Genomic DNA, 18,148 nt, shown 5'->3' on the forward strand with positions numbered 1-18,148 from the left:
AGATCTACGGGGAATTTCATAAGAAGTTACAAATTGCACAATAGAGAACATTTGAATGTATGAGCATTGTTCCCTTTAATAAAGACATTAAACTAAATATCACCACAATAGCTGCCAAATGACAATCTTTCTTCTACGATAAATTTATAATTTGAAAGAAAATATGCATGCAACAATACAATATCACAGAATATGATACCTTACTGTGCATCCAAACAAATTGTCGTTAATACTAAATTAAATATGAAAGAGAATAACACCACGATGGAAGAATTGATAAAGAGAAATAAGTTCCCACACAAATACCTCATCACGAATATGTGTTCGAGCACGAAAAGTCAATCGTTCATGAACATCTGCCAAAATTCTCAGTAACGTGGGGCGTAATCCTGCTAGAGACTCACTCCGTCTACTAAGTTGTTCTCCCAAAACTTCAACTTTAAGAATATCAACAAGTTCACAAAGAGAATCAAGACTTGCTTCATGAATGAGTTTTGGGCGTAGTGTATCATATAAGTAAGTGCACCTGAAAAAATTAGGTAGCATGTGTAAACTTTGGTATATTGATATAAGTTAAAGGTGGAAAGCTAAAAGGACTAGAAAGAGAGATCAACATTTGTACGAAAAAGGGAAAAGGGAAAAGGAAAAAGGCATAAGAGATGAGTTGGGAGGTTGACCATGAATCTTGTTTTGTAGAGAAAACGGCCTTTGTGAAGCATTTATGGAAAGCAATAAAAAAGTAACGGAAGGAAAAGAAAAAAAAACAATATAAGAGAGGAGCATCTTAGAGAATCAATAATCGTTTCTTTGATACCCAGAAACTTCATGTCATGTAGCAACATTGTAACTGTGACTGTGTTCATGCTTTGATATGGATTGTAAAAGCAGTATTTTCCAGTTTCTGTGTCAACTATCAAGTCCATGTTGTATCAGGAAACCATAGCTACTTTATTTCATGAGATAAATGTCCTAACTGTAATTTACTCCATTAAACTTCAGTTTATGAAAAAGCGCTGGTTTCTAATTCCATGGAAACTTTCACTAAAAAAGCAGTTGAACATAATCCACTTTTAAAAATAAAAAAAAAAGACAACAAATTTAATTGAACAAGATAAAAACTAGAAATATACCAAAAAATTTAAAAAATAAAATAAAATAGAACTTTACAAAAGGGGCAAAGGTTGCCCATATACATAGAATCTCTACTGGCCCCAAACTTTGCTAATTTGTCTGCCACTTCCTTTGCCCGCCTAGGAACATGAAAAAAAACCAAGAAGAAAAGTAATATAATTCTCCCTAATCCCAATGGCAATCTCGTTGATGATATTAACCAAACACCTGCACTATTCTTGAGGGCCCATCCTCTTTGAGTTCCCAAGTAAATCTCCCACCCATTTCCTTCAAGCACTAGTCTCAGTCTCGTTAGAATCGGTGATACCAATAAGACAAGAGTATGCATAAATTAACCCCACCAGTAAAGATTGCTCCATTTCCCATTGGTCCTAGATTTCCCGATGCGAAGCTAATGGAGTTTGGAGGAGGCCGAGCCCATTTAGCCACTTTCTTTTCATTGCTATCTTTCTCCAAACACATACTCCAAATCATGGTTTTAAATTTCGGCCGAAACGTTCGGTGGAAAACGAAACGAAATTCACAGTGAGTCGGAAAAGTACCAAATTTCGCCGAAACGTTTCGGAAATTTCGGCCGAAACGTTTCGGAAATTTCGGCCGAAACGTTTCGGAAATTTCGGCCGAAACGTTTCGGAAATTTCGGCCGAAACGTTTCGTTTCGGTAAAATTTCGGTGAAATTTCGGAAATCTCGGGGAAATTTCGGAAATCTCGGGGAAATTTCGGTGAAACGTTTCGGAAATTTCGGTGAAACGTTTTGGTGAAGTACAAAATTTCACCCGAAATTTCGGAAATTTCTGTGAAACGTTTCGGAAATTTCCGAAATTTCGGTGAAATTTTTACAAGATTTCGTCCGAAATTTCGTACCGAAACCGAAACCGAGATTTAAAACCTTGCTCCAAATCAATGTTCCATCTTTTGGACTCATGTGAGAACTTGCCACAATAAAAGAGAGTTGACTGAAACGAGTCATTGCTTGAAGTGGTCAAATTTTCATTAACCTGGGTGAATCAGGAGTTTTGATTGACTTGGAATGGAAAAACATGGACTCGGACAAGGACTCAAACTTAAGCGAATCGACGATTAACACAGAGAGTTTTCAAACAGTGCTCCTAACAACCCACATAAGGGACCATGGACATGAAAGTATTCAACCCATACACTCCCAATGTAATGGCAATTCTACCCCTTGATTAGAGCTTCAACGAACATGGGAGAAGCCAAACCAACCCAAACCAAATTCTCCTTGCCAACTTACAGTTTAGAAGTTGAATTGCCAATCCATCTTCCTCTTTGCATATCACAAATCTATTTGCTAGTGTAACATTCCTCCTCTTCAATCTACCCATTGCATTGATTTAATACTAGGGTCCAGAAAAGAGCTTGCACCCAACTACCTAAGGAGTACAGCAGAACATTCCAAAGTGTCTCCACTCCATTTTTGGATTCTCTTCCTACATGATGGGGATCATCGTAGGGCCCATATTCTAATTTTTAATTGCCCTTTAGGTGCCTTTTATGTCTTTTAAGTTATCAGACAGTCTTTTTCCACCAATATCACTTAGTTTCTTTAAGTTGTGGGTGCTTAAAATGGGGCTCACATATTTATTACGAAAATATTAAGTGATAGGGGCATTTAAGTGATTCGTAATTAATCAAATCAGTTGTTTAGTGACCACAAGGGCCCACATTGCAATATAAGAGAGGCTTTGTGTTTGTGCCTTTTTCAACAATGAGTTAGTAGTTTAAGTATAATAGGAGTACTTTTTTTTTGATCGGTTGTATAATAATAAGTACTTTTTTTTAATAGGAGTACTTATTAGACCAAGAGTTGTTTTCCAATGAGGATTTTGTGTTCTTTTTTCCAATCTTCGTATAGCTTGCATATCCTATAATATAAAACGCCTATTAACTTCAAAATAAATGAAACTTGATGCTTTATTATGTTGATTGAGTGATGTTCCATATCAAGTCAATCTCCTATCCCTAAAGTCCTCTTTTCCTTTCTTTCTCTTCCATTTCTCCTCATTAAGGGATCATTTACCCCCTCCTCTCTCTCTCTCTCTCTCTCTCTCTCTCTCTCTCTCTCTCTCTCTCTCTCTCTCACATTTCACCACCTCTCTTGCTATCATTCTCCCTTCTCACATATCCTCCTCTCCTCTCCTACCCCCTAAGGTTGGGTTCATAAGAGGTTGCCTTCTACTCCTTGCACCCTCCAAAGTTTAGGTTCATAAACCACGCCCTTCTACCCCTTGCTTTTTTTATCTTGATTTCTTTCTTGACATTTCTCCTTCTTGATCTTGATTTATTAATTGATTTTGTTCCGTTTCTTTCCTTACTCTCTTTCGTTCTCTTCCCATAAAAGTAATTTGCGAATCCCGATTTGTGTCAATTTGGTATCAGAGCCTACGTTCGAATGGCTTAGAATAGCGACGAGAAGATCCGATCATGTGGATAGTAATCAATACACTAAGAGGAATAGAGACATACCAGCATTTTATATACTTAGAAAACGAGAATGTCTTGATTGGGTAGAAGCATTGGAGTCGTATTTGTGGCATTATAATCTGGGAGGCAAACAAATGCTTTACACTACACGGATAACGTTGGCGTCCATGCCTTAGAGTGGTGGCTACTATTGAAGCAAAAATATGCATAATGGAAAAACCACCTGTTGTTCATTGGATTGATACGAGAGATCAATTTTTTGGAAAAGTTCCTCTAACGACTTTTCAAGAATGGAAATCACCACGAGCTAGAACAATTCGAGGGGAGAAAGCGAAAAAAGCCAAAGCTCGTGCGATAAATAGCACTATCTGCTTGTCTACGGATCCAAAAAAGACTTGGCGACTTAAAGCAGTGAATGAGAGTAGCACTGGAGATCCAACGACAATTTCGATAGTACGTGGCTCACTCACGTTACTTAAGGAGTGAAAGAGGACATCATCCTTCAGAGTTGATTTTGTCAGAAGTTAGCATGTGAACATTATTTGAAGATCAAAAGAACAACAAGTGTTATCCAACATCCCTGGAAGAGGTGAATCATTCGCCATACTCAACAAAAAGAGCTTACACGAAAACTACAACATGAAAGGTAGATCTAAGATAATACTTCAATTGATACATGCTCAAAGGTGTCACCGATCATAGTATTTGGACCTCACAAAATTTTACTATTTAATCGCAAACGTGCGGGTAGACATTTACGAACCTAATGAAGCAAACAGCCTAAGTTTCTTTCTGCCTAAGCTGACATGTTACAAGGAATGCATTAAAAGCACACCTGATGATTACACTACTTTAAACCACCGACATGACTGCCCAAAGGTACTTGGCGTTAGAAGTACTTAATCCGTTGCAAAGGACAATCGTATGTGACATGTGCGAAGATTTCAATAGAAGAAGTCTCACCGCCATGCAAATCATTATACTCGACAAGTTTGAATCATTTCAATCAGGAGAGTATGATGGGAGCCACCTTATGGCCCATATTCTGATTTTTAAGCGTCCATCAAGTATCTTTTAAGCATGGTTTTAAATTTCAGCCGAAACGAAATGAAATGGCCAAAATATTTCCGTTTCGGCCGTGATTTACATGAAATCGGTTCTTTACGGTTTCAGCGAAATTTCACCGAAATTCTGAAATGTCACCGAAATTTCTGTTTTTTAATCCTTTTTTACAAAATTTCCACTGAAATTTTAAATATGTCCACCGAAATTTATGAAATTTCCACCGAAATCGCAGAAATTTTAGGCATTTCGGTTAAATTTTTTTTAAAGATGAAATCATTATCATATTATTTACATGATTTCGGCCGAAACCGACACCGAAATTTAAAACCTTGCTTTTAAGTTCCTTAAGTTATAGGAGGGGACCGAGGGGTACCACACTTTTTCCCACCAATATCACTTGATTTCGCATCACTTCGTAAGCAAACCAAAGAATGACTTGACCGGGAATGATCCTCGCACACAATCCACTGCCTCAAAACTCATGCAACTAGCATATCCGAATCCAAGAAAGAAAAATAGAAAGAAAAGATTGACTCTCCACCAAGGTTCTGAGCCCAAAATCAATTTGGAGAGAGGAAGGGGGGGGGGCACCTAGATTGATACAACTTCAAGGTAACTTGTTTTGGTTATTTGGGGTATCTTTAGTAATTTTTGAAGCCAATAGATATCATGATAAACTTTAATTCCAGGGAATTATCTTTAGATTTATATTAGACTAAAAACAAACAGTAGAAAAGGTGCATGAATGTACTTACAGAGGATCTATTAAAGGAGACAAACTTGAAACATCTGCTGATGAGGATGGGAAAAAATGATCAAAGAGTTGGTGCTCAAGCTGACAAACCTGTAATTTATAATAATGGCAATCATATAAATGTAAAAATTGTACTTTTTGGATAATTACAATGATAGAATTCAAGCTCATATACCATAATAGTATTCGATCTTTGTTTATTCAACTGAATTGCCAACGAAATCTGATCATCAATAAATCTAAATTGAAGTAACAAATATAAACTCTTCAGGTGAAAATTTGTCTACAAAAGTTACTTAGAAGTTGTGCATAAAGGTAGGAAGAAACTTTAGCAAAAGAATCTCATAAGAATGTGAGACAACCAACTCTCAGAAGCAGCTCTGGAAACCATTTCATTAATGTGTGGAAAACAGGCAAACACGGACAAGGTGCATGTCTGTGTTTGTGCCCATGAGAAGGGATGTGTGCAAGGTTACGGCATGGTACGACATGCACATATCACACAAATGTATACATGCACTTGTAACATTTACGAATAATCCATTCGCATGCGTTGCCGATAATCATTAAAAGTACCAAAGACGAAGTTCAGCATTTTCTCCTAGCGGTGATTACCCTAAGACATAATCATCAAAACTACCAAAGGCGAAGTTCAGCATTTTCCCTAGAGGTGATTACCCTGACACCATAGCATCAAGGTCAAAGGTTTTAACTCCAGTCATCCAAAGAAAAAAAGAAAAGAATAGGCAGATGTACATGTGTTATGTCATGGTTATTACTTGGGTGAGAACTCTACCTATGCTTCGTTTTGTCATGGCTTATGATCTATGGGAGGTGTGGAAGGTGGTTTGCTCTAGTGTTGACGGGCAGGATACCATCGTTAAAAAATGGGAGCCTCCACCACCAAGAGTTCTAAAGTTTAATTTTGATGGCTATAGTTTGGGTAACCGGGGCCTTCTGGTATAGGAGAAGTTTTGAGGGACTCCTTGGGCGAGGTGGTTTGGGTGTTTTCCGGACCTATCGGGTCGGTGGATGCTAGTGAGGCAGAAGTTAGAGCCATTCACCAAGGGATAAAATGCCTAAATAAAGAAGCAATGGATTAGATGATTGTGGAAGGAGAATCCATGAATGTCATTAGATGGCTAAGAGAGTCGCCAACGTGAAATTCTTTTTCCTTTCCGCAGGGACCAGGAGATTGGATCTAGCCATAAGAAGAATGCTTGGTATAAATAACTCACTTCTTGGTCTTCGACCCCCTCAGTCACTACGAACGCCCCCCGATCAGTGCAATGGAATGTGAATGATTTCTATCTTTGGACCGTTGGAGATGGGGTCAGTTCACTGGTTTGTACAAGTATTCTTTTTTAATAAAAGTCTGGAACCTTGGGTTGCTCATTGGTGGAATACCAGGCAATCATCCTACTTTGACGAAATTCAAGATCGGCTTGCCGATTCTTCAATTATTTTTAAGCATGTACGGCGATCGGCCAACCAAGTGGCGGATTCTCTGGCTACTGGTGGTGTGGGGAAGCCGGGGATAGAGATGTTTGATTTCCTCCCTCTGTGATTGTATTTTTGCTTTTATTATTCCCATCTTTGTTCTTTTCGGCTCTTGTACTTTTGGGGTGACTCTCTCGGTCTTGCCCCTTTTCGTTTTAATAAAATTGCTACCATTCAAAAAAAAAAAAAATGAACATGTGTTCTGTCGTGGCTTTAAAAAACATATGCAGACATCTGGTATAGATTACGCTAAAACCTTTTCATCTGTCGCTAAGATTGCATTTGCCTGCATAGTTTTGTCTATTGTTGCTAAACTTCATCTGCCATTCTATCAACTAAATGTCAAAAATGTCTTCTTGCATGGTAGTTTGCGAGAAGAGGTCTATATGGAGTATGGAGCAGCTTCCAGGGTTTGTTGCTCATAGGATGTCTGTGAGTGTGCGTAGGTTGAAGAATGTGATTTATGGTCTCAAGCAGTCTCCAAATGCCTGGTTTGGCAAATTCAGTGATGCGGTATTAGAGTATGGAATGAAAAGATTACATTCTAGTGACGTAATGTGGACGACATCTTCGTTATCAGTAGTGATACTAAAGGCATTGAAGATTTGAAAGGATTTCTTCAGCACAGGTTCAACACCAAAGATTTGAGAAAGGTTCGTTATTTTCTTGGGATTGAGCTTGATAGGCCTAACTACAAGACTAGCTTTGTCTCAGAAGTCATAGCTTGTTGAGACTCCAATGCATCCAAATATTATGCTTAGAGCTGATCAAGGAGATATGTTTGAATATCTGAAACGAGCCGTCAGGTGGGTATAAAATAAATTACATGACTGTTATCAGGCCAAACATTCCATTCATTGTCAGTACTGTCAGTTTATGGATTCTCGTAGTGTTCTTCACTAGACTATTATGGTTCATGCGGTATCTTAGGAGAGCTCCTGGACATGGCCGTCTTTATAAGTCTAAAGGGCACCTACATGATCAAAGGTCCACCACAGGTTATTGTGCATGTTTAGGTAGTAACTCGGTGACCTGGAAATGCAAGAACCAAAGTGGTGTCCCGTTCTAGTTCCGAGGCTGAGTATCGAGCGATGGTGAAAACTAAATACGAGCGGACTTGTTTTTTTTTGTTAATGTTGTGAGTTGACTTGGTTGAAGCATTTATTACTGAAATTGAGATTTTCAGTAAAGTTGGTGATGAAGTTATTATGTGATAACCAGGTTGTAGAGATGTTCCACATTCGTACCCAGCATGTTGAAGTCAATTGTCATTTCGTGTGTGAGGAGGTTATAAGTGGAGATGTATCTGTACCACCTTTTTGTAAAATTTTAAGATCAACTAGCTGACGTGTTTAACCCATTGAATCGAAGACATATTGATTTCATTAGTCCCAGGCTAGGGATATATGATCAAATTCCCCAGGTTGAGGAGGAGAGTTGTAGTATAACATGTTCTGTAGGGGTATTTTAGTCAAATCATCGGGCATTGTAAAGAAAGACACGTTACAGTATTAAATTTCCATCGAAACCAGCATGAAACAATCGAAATATTTTCTTTTTCATCCAAAATGCAAATCGAAACCAAAACCGTAAGTGTATTAGTGGTATATCATAAACAATATCAGTATGTGTTACATAATTATATTTATATGAACTGCATGTGAAATGTAGTATGCGTATAATGTATTATTATTATTAACGTGAATTACATGTGAAGCATGGTATGTGCCAAATTATCAGACATGAGCGACAACACGTGTCACTTGGTGTTCGATGTTGTTAAACCAATACGGATAGTTGTCTTACTTATGTGATGATTTCTAAATATGTATCCATGCTTATGCGAGGGAAAGAGAGTCAATAATAATCTTCGTTCATTATTTTTGCTCTTCCCTTGTCGCATTTGCTTCTATATGATCAAACCCTAAACAACAACAGACCCCTGGAAAGAGCGCATACTTCTTTACGTGCAAGGTTTTAAATTTCGGATTAGGTTTCGGATGGCACGGAAACGGAAATATTTCGGTTTCGGTGGAAATCTTGTAAAATCATGGAAATGTATGGAAACATATGCAAATGATGAATTTTAAGATGAAACTTTGGGAAATGATAGAATAAGCACAAATAAATAGAAACACTCAGATAAGCAAGAAAGTCATCCATAATGGCTTAATCACATTGAACACCTAGTGGTATGCCCTGGTCTCATGCCGATCTAACATCCCATGCATAAGATATGGTTACTTTGCTACGCAGTTCAATGATGCTGCCTACCAAATATCATTGTCTACATTAATGAAATGAAATGAAATTCAGATCAGAACATCTTTCCATTATTTGTTGGTTTGACCATTTTGGTCGAATTTCGGGCCAAGTTTTGGGAATTTCGATGGAAATAATGACGTGGAAGGAATTCATTGAGATTTCGTTTCGGTAGAGGGATGGAACAGGAACATTTCGGTCATTTCAAAGAAATTTCGGGGAATTTTAAAGCCATGTTTCAGTGTGCTCCCGATATGATTTTCTTTCTTGTTCATGAGCCACACAATATTTCAAGAGAAATATGAACCTGTAAATAAAACTCTAAACGATAAATCTATTACTAAGTGTTACACAATTGTAAGGCTTCATAGGTCAGAGAAGTGGGTCATTTACATATAGTCTATGATTTGTGGACACGGACACGAGTGTCATGTGTCAACACGGACACGGCAAACACCCAAACTTTAGAAACGGGGACACGGCTAAAATAGAAAGTATACGTAATCATGATTTGTGGATATGAATTTGTGTGTCCAGTTTCAACATGGATACGAGTTGTCTAAATAAGGTAAACAAAATATTCAATAAAAAAACAGAATGTCACACTTGACACGGTACAAAAACGTGTCCACACACCCACATTAAGTCTAATACTTCCAGCGATTCAAGTAAAAGTGTCCAAAGGAGTGTCGACACGTGTGGACACGAGTGTCGTGTCGGACACGGCAGGACATATGAGTCGGCAATAAGTTCGAAGTGTCGGCCAAATCATACCATATAGTATTTTTTTTAATGGAGTCCTTTGCTAATAAAGAAATGATTTCTTCTCAATGTTCCAGACCTCAATTATAGGTGTCTAAAACCAAGCATCTAATGGCTTTGAAAAGTAACTCCCTGCAGTATTTACCAAATAGCTGATGACACAGTATGTCATAGTATTTTTTCTGGATGCAATTTCTGGTTTTGCTTCTGTAACGTAATCTGCTTTTTACTGAAAATAAGTGATCAGAAGCAACTATGCATAAAGCTGGACATTGACAAATAAATTTAAATCAACAAGTTCAGGAACCAAAGTTTCAGAATCTCAATAGGAATCAAGCTATGTCTCAGCCGAAGGCATAGAAATTTCAGATTTGCTTCATTGGCTTGCTACAACAAATATTTAAGTAACTCAAATTCTAGGATAGAATGTAAGTTTCACCTGCATTAGGTAAGCACATCCAGATCTAGTCAATGATGGCAATTTCTCTTTCTTGGCAAATTCAGAGACTCTTTGTTGCACTATGCCTTTAACCTAAATAGCATTGAGTAAAAGGTAAATAAGTAACACGCATTGGGTAATAAATGCTTGAATAGAGAAAAAGATGGACCATGCACATAGGAATTGAAATCAACTCACCAAGGAGAGCCTTTGTTCACAATACAATCTATGGCATTCCGCAAGAACTTGAGCATATTCTTTCCTTGAAGACCTACCTTCAATTTCCACCAACACTGGCTTCAGCTGCGAAAATCATTGAGCCACATTAGCAGGCTTTATATACTAGCCATATAAGATCAACTGACATTTAGTCTCCCCTATTCTAAAATAAAAAGCTATAATGTTTGCTGTCACAGAAATTGTATACCCGGGTACTATACCCACTATAACACTGACAAGAATGTTGTAATAGAATGCTGTAATGGCATGCCCATGCTAGCATTCGATGTAGCTGAGTTTATTTTTCCATAACCAGCAGAATATGTATAACACCCTCAAACAAACCAATGCTTTGAAAGAATGAATGACCTATTACCTCACCCGCCGCAGCCTTAAAGCGGACATATATAACAGATGCTTCCACACCCTCAGAGACAGCTGTTTTGCTGCCACCACTGTCTCGAATAGCTGCCAGAACCTGATGAAGAAGAAAAAAATACGCATCACAGAGTCCATTTTTCAACTCCATTACTGCATAGCAATATGCATGAAAATTGATAGAATTACCTGGGAAGAAGCACTTCTGAGAACTGAAAGTACATGAGATCGAATCATGCCCAATGCTCGAGACTGTATAAAAAAGCATCAGAGCATTGCCATGAGTTTCAGCTCCAAATAAACTAAAGAGAAAGAACAAGTCATATCTCTAAAGCAAGGGAAAGAACTAAATATCTCTAAAGCAAGGGGAAGAACCAAGTAACAAATGCCATTATATTCATTCATCTCTATCATAGACTGTTAATATTTATGTTGTTCAATTACCTGAAGTTGTCGAAATTTGACCAAGTATACAGTGGATTCTGCGTATTGAGGGTTGCTTTCGACATACCTAAGCTTGCCACCAGAAAGAAAAATCAGTTTAAGGATTCAGTCTCAGCATTTGCATTAGAGATGTCAACAGCAAAACTTTTCACTGAGAAATTCCAGAACCAAAAACTCATTGATACACCTCTGAAGCACATCATAATTTCCACTTACGAAATGCATTCATCAAGCCGTTTCAGCAAAGGAAGAAAGTGGCCACCTCCAACCTTCATATTCGGAGAATAAAAATTGGTAGCCACCTACATACAAACAAAATATATAAATAAGAAAGCAACCAAACATGATTTTTGTTATGCATAACTACCAGTGTATGTGAAACTAAAAGCAGATCAGATAACCATACATCTATATCATTCTGTGCGAGAGTAAAAGCAAATAAGATACCGTGCTTTAATCAGAATCACCAGAAGCCAAAAAGAATGAAACAAAGTGCTGTGCAGAAATGAAAATGTTTATAAGTAAAATATAAAGATAACAGTAATCCTATTGAAACTTCTGGCCAAAATGGCTAATGAACTATATGCCAAAGCTTAAAACATAATATAACTACCTTAACTTAAATCGATAATTAGCAAGTGAGTGTTTATGTCAAAAGTAACAAACTTAATTCAGATATTTGATTTTCAGGTTATTTGGTCACTAGATGACATTTATTGAAGGCATAACAAAGAAAAAGCGCAAGAAACGAGGTGGGGGAGTTGGAATGGAAAATGGAAGAAAAAAGTGAGAAATGGGTGTTTGGCAAAAATGGGAGTCTGATTAGGCTCACGAATCAGCCCCTGATCATACCTATTGATTTAATTGAAGTCATACACCAGATTACAAGAACAGACTTTAGATTAAAAAAGACAAGACCACCTCTACACCAAGGATGATTTATGTAATATTGTACCAACCTCTTGAGTCTCAACAAGAGAACACCTTTCAGAATAGTGTGTCCACTTATTATCATTCAAAAAAAAGAAAGAATAATTCCACTTAAACAATGATTCAACCAAAAGGCAAGGCTCTTCACATCTGATATCATCACTATCGACCTCAAAGTTTTGTAAGTTGTCTACCAGGGTGCTTGCTTCCCCATTAAAGAGAAACAGCCACCAAAACATTCTCCAAGCTCCAACGTGAGGGATCTATATCTCCAATACCAAGGGATACTACCAATCAACAAAATGTAACACTTGTTTGTTAAAAATGAAGATCAAAAAATAAAAGAGAGAGCACAAGAGAATGAAAGAAAGAAGGAACCAGCTAAAAAAAGCTGAATAAAAATGACAGCTGGAAATAGACATGAAGGCATTCAAGGAGTCACAAGGCCAATATGACCTACTTGATAATGAGTGACTACACACGACAATGGCTATTGTTCCTTATTACATACCCTGCTTAGTCATCCTTTCACTTTTATGTATCCTTCAAAACTAGGGATGAAAGCTTTCAGGATTTGGTGTTCATTTGCCAAGATTTCACCTTGTAACAAGAGAGGGTTTAGGATTACTTTTTTAAGAAAAGGCCCAACCCAACCTTCACCTAAACAACAGCCCTTGCCACTTATAACAAAAGTCACAAAACCAATTCTATTTCAAAATCCAACAAGCCCTTCTTGAATTTTCTGTTATGTGGTGGGCAGCCCAATAAGAAATTTTAGAACCCGGTGATTGAAAAGGTGGAGAAAAGGCTCTCGTATTGGAAAAGAAATCTTATTTCCCTAGGAGATAAAAATAACTCTTGCTAAGTTCGGCATCACCAATTTGCCTTTATATTACATGTCTCTGCTCAGCTGCCCGAAGGGCATGATCAGAAGAATCAACAAGCTGAAGAGGAACTTCTTGTGGAATGACAATGAAGAGTGTGGAAAGTTTCATTTGGTCAAGTGGGAGGATGTGTGCACGCAAAAATGGGTAGGGAGCATCGGCCTTACGAATCTCAAAGCAATGAATAAAGCATTGCTGGATAAATGGCTTTGGAGATTTGGGGAGGATAGGTCATGCTTGTGGCATTCGATGATTGAGAAGTACGGTACCAGTTTTGATACTTGGAACACTTCTGGTCGTTTCAAGGCTAAGGGTTGTATCACGATTTGGAGACATTAGGAACCACTACTTGATCCTGTTTCAGAAGGGGTTTGGGTTCAAAGTAGGCAGAGGGATTGGATTCAGTTTTGGCTTGAGCCTTGCTGTGGAGAGTTGCCTGTCAAAGAGGTTTTCTTGGAAATATTTATCGTAGCTCATCATCGACAGATTAGTGTCAAAGATTCCTTCAGTAGGATTGAGGGCAGAGTGGTTCAAAAGGTCCGAAGAAATCTTTTTGATAGAGATTCCATTATGAACCGCAAATTTTTTGCAACATCACATTCATGCATTTACGATCCATTTGCTTGTATTGATACTACTGAAATGTGTTCTATTTGCCCATAGCTCATGTTTGATACATGATAAAGTAAATCTTGGTTTTCGTTTCCCTGTGACGGACTTGGAAGAAGGGGGGCATTATGACCAAGTTTTTTGTTTGTTTTTTTTTTTTTTTTTAACGTAGGCATTTTATCAAGAGAAAAGAATGCCCTGCAACCGAGATGATCAGGGTTACAACATGTGAACGAGATGGTCGTGGTTACAACAAGAAGAAGAGCTAAAGAGGAATACAGACAATAAGCATAAAGTCAAAGAGGAAGAAACTCAAAAATCTCTAAGCTCGCTTGATCAACACCAGAACGAGCCACGCGATACGCCTCTCTGTTAGACATTATGACCAAGCTGGATTGTGCTTTTGTCAAACAGGGAGGAAATGATAGGAGGATTTGAATCTGGTTGCATGACGGGAAGTTACATTCTCTCTACCACCGCTCGGAGCCACATGCCTCTTCTTAGTCAGCTAGAAGAATTTGGATGATTCCTGCTCCTCATTGGGGTTCTAATTTGGATGATTCCTGCTCCTCTTCTTAGTCAGCTAGAAGACATTATGACCATCTGCAGAGTTGAAATCTGTTAGAGACCTACATGATGGTGTGAGAGATGGATGAAAGGGAGACTAGAGAGAGAGAGAGAGAGACGATGGAGGGGAGATGTTCGTATGGTAGAGAGTTGCATTGAGCAATCTCTCCCCTACGAACCAATATATATATATTATTATTATTATATTTGTGGACAAGTATACCCCTCTATTGGTATATTACATTTAACACTCCCCCTCAAGCTGGAATGTATATATCATACATTCCAAGCTTGTTACAAAAAATTTTCAATTTTGCACATCCCAATGGTTTGGTAAACATACCTGCAGGTTCATCTGCAGATCAAGTAAACACTGTGCAAATCTCACAACTCTGAATTCGATGACGAACGAAGTGACAATCAACTTCAATATGCTTGGTTCGTTCATGGAATACTAGATTCATTGCAATATGGATTGTTACTCTATTGTCACAATACAATTGTGCTAGAGATGTCGATGTGAACACAATCTCTGATAAGAATGAGCGAAGCCATATTAGCTCCCCACTAGTATATGACATAGCTCTATACTCGGCCTCTACACTTGACTTAGACACGACATCTTGCTTTTACTTCTCCACGACACCAAGTTACCTCCGACAAACGTGCAATACCCCGTCGTTGATCTCCTGTCAGCGGGAAAGCCTGCCCAATCTGCATCATTGAATCCTTCTACCTTTTCATGTCCATGTTTTCTAAAGCATAGACCTTTACCTGGTGTACCCTTTAATATTTGATGATTTGGATGACAGCCGCTCAGTAAGAAGTACGTGGAGCACTCATAAAGCGACTAACCATACCAACTGCAAAGGATATGTCTGGACTGGTGACAGTCAAATAGATTAGTTTCCCAACCAATCTTCTATATCGACCAGAATCATCCAGCAACTCTCCTTGATCAAGAAGAAGTTTAACATTTGGATCCATAGGAATAGCAGCAGGTTTTACCCCCATTGAGCATGTCTTCTCTAAGATGTCCAACACATATTTCCTTTGAGACAAGGAGAGATCATGAAGAGAGCGAGCAACCTCAATACCAAGGAAATATATGAGCTGACCCAGATCTTTCGTAGAAAATTCTCCTTGGAGAAAGGACTTCAGATTATGTATGCCATATTTGTCATCTCCTGTAATTACAATATTATCAACATATACAATGAGGAGAATATATCCATAACTAGATTTGTGAGTGAACACAGAATGATCAACAGCACATTGCTTCAACCCAAAATGCAGAACCGTAGCACTAAAGCGCCCAGCACAAGCCCTGGGCGATTGTTTGAGTCCATAAATTGCCTTCTGAAGACGGCATACTGATGAACACATCTCCCCCTGAGCAACATACCCAGGAGGTTGCTCCATATACACTTCCTCAGACAGATCGCCGTGAAGAAAGGCATTCTTGACTGCCAATTGATAGAGAGGCCAACCACGATTAACAGCCTAAGAGATCAACACACGAACCGATGAAATCTTAGCAACCGGCGAGAACGTCTCCTGATAATCAACACCAAATGTTTGAGTGTACCCCTTACCAACGAGGCCGGCTTTGAGACGCTCAACAGACCCATCTGGAAGGTACTTGATGATAAACACCCAATGACAACCAACCGGTTGGGCACCAGAAGGGAGAGGAACCAACCTCCACGTGTTATTCGAGTGAAGAGCACCCATCTCAGGATCCATAGCAACTCTCCATCCCGGATGATGTAGAGCATCTACAACAGACTTAGGCAAAGTAATCGAGGACATGCTAGACACAAAGGACCGAACGGAAGGAGAGAGATGGCCATAAGAGATAAAATTCGATATAGGATGAGCAATAGTATGAGATCTAGAACGAGATGCAATAGGTGAATCGTGAGGAGTAGAACAAATACCTGAGGGCAGACAATCCGACTGTGGAAGAGAACCAGTGGGTGGAGATGGTGCATCTTCAGTCATAGAATGAACAACCTGGCGAGGTCCCCGAGTATAAGTCTTCAGATCAGAATCCTTAGAAGTCACAGTGGTATCATTTTGAGGTTCAGTGGCAGCCACAGGGGCTGGCGTAGCAGGATCCATCATGATAGGGGCTAGCACAGGTTGACCCATCATGATAGAGGCATGCACGCTAGGGATGTCAACATGAAGCTGAGAACCTGAGGTAGAGAAGTAAGACTGATCCTCAAAGAATGTGACATCTGCAAAGACATATGTCTTCCTAAGACGAGGACTATAACATTTATAACTTTTTTGGGTACGAGAGTAACCCAAGAAAAGGCATTTTTCTGCCCTAGGTTCCAACTTGTCAAGCCCTAGAGACAGGTGATGGACAAAGCATGTACAACCAAAGACACGTGGTACTAATAGAAATGGATCACCTAGAGGACACAAAACCGAAAAAAGGTGTTTTCCTAGATCAAACTGAAGAAGGAAGACAGTTACCTAAGAAGCATGATGTGAGAGCAGCATCACCCCAATGAACTTTGGGAACCTTCATCTGAAACATATGTGTACAAGTCATATCCAGCAAATACCGAATTTTTCTTTTAGCCACACCATTCTGTTGTGAAGTGTGTGCACAGGATCACTGATGAATAATACCACGAGAGGACAAAAAATCATGAAAACCATTAAATAGAGAGAAATATTCCTTAGCATTATCAGTACGTAAGCAATTAATAGAACATTGAAACTGGTTGGTTACCTCAAAATAAAGATGACGAAATGCATTAAACACTTGAGATCTATCTTTAAGTAAACAAACATGTGGCCCTCGAATAATCATCAACAAAAATGATAAAATATCGATATCCATTTAATGAAGTAGTTCTAGCTGGACCCCAAACATCAGAATGAATAAGTTTGAATGGACGAGACACTCTCTACTAACTCGAGAAGGAAATGACACACGATGGTGTTTCCCTAACTCACACGACTCGTAATGAAAAGACGGAACAGGATCTGAAATAAAAGAAGACTTCCTAAGCATATCTGCAGGTGGATGTCCCAAACAACAATGCCATTGATAGGCATCCACAGAGGAAAAACACAATAGGAAGAAAAAAAAGGAAACAGCACAGTTCAGTGATTTCGTTAATTGGTGAACAGATAATAAGTTAACAAGAAAGGACGGAACATAAAGAACAAAAGACAATTTAGGTCCCGTCGAAATGGAGACTACACCCATGCCAGAAACAGGGGATGTTGTTCCATCTGCCAATGTAATAGTACGAGATCCCATAGAAGGAAGAGACTGGAAAGAAGATAGAATTGTAGGATTACCAGTCATATGGTGGGATGCTCCTGAATCAATGAGCCATGTCCCAGAAGAAGTACCAGAGAGAAAACAGGAGGGACTACCTTTATGTGCAAACGTGGCAGTTGGCTCTTTTCCCTTGTCCTTAATACGGAGAAGCTCCTCATATTCAGCACGAGGGATAGTCAGGGACTCAGATGTAGATGGAGCCACAGAAGAAGAAATACCATCAGAAGCAACAACAGAAGCATTCACAGGCCTATATGGACGACGCTCAAGATATAAGTCGTAGCAATAGTCAACAGTATGACCATTCAAACGACAGTGTGTACAATAATGGCCCCCACGACCTCGTCCACCACCATCTCTGCCTCCCCATGACTCACGCCCACGACCACGGCCACGGTCACGCCAACCACCATCACGGCCGCGTCCAAAGTGACCACCACCACGGTCA

At 38.9% G+C, this 18,148-nt stretch overlaps 1 protein-coding gene across 2 annotated transcripts in view; it reads right to left on the reverse strand.

Moving 5' to 3' along the window:
* The window catches only part of LOC143878000 (sec34-like family protein), a 43,752-nt gene that overhangs the window by 10,925 nt on the left and 14,679 nt on the right, over positions 1-18,148 (reverse strand). For both annotated transcript variants that reach the window (XM_077380381.1, XM_077380382.1), the window contains exons 8-15: positions 11,617-11,702; positions 11,401-11,467; positions 11,146-11,208; positions 10,955-11,056; positions 10,558-10,662; positions 10,360-10,452; positions 5,398-5,486; positions 307-526 (exon numbers count right to left, since the gene is read on the reverse strand). In XM_077380381.1, the coding sequence (XP_077236496.1) occupies positions 307-526; positions 5,398-5,486; positions 10,360-10,452; positions 10,558-10,662; positions 10,955-11,056; positions 11,146-11,208; positions 11,401-11,467; positions 11,617-11,702 (825 nt within the window). The remainder of the gene's footprint in view (positions 1-306; positions 527-5,397; positions 5,487-10,359; positions 10,453-10,557; positions 10,663-10,954; positions 11,057-11,145; positions 11,209-11,400; positions 11,468-11,616; positions 11,703-18,148) is intronic.

This window comes from Tasmannia lanceolata, unplaced genomic scaffold (genome assembly GCF_043159265.1).
Source record: "Tasmannia lanceolata isolate RefF3 unplaced genomic scaffold, GAP_Taslan_0.1 ptg000005l, whole genome shotgun sequence".
NCBI lineage: Eukaryota > Viridiplantae > Streptophyta > Magnoliopsida > Canellales > Winteraceae > Tasmannia > Tasmannia lanceolata.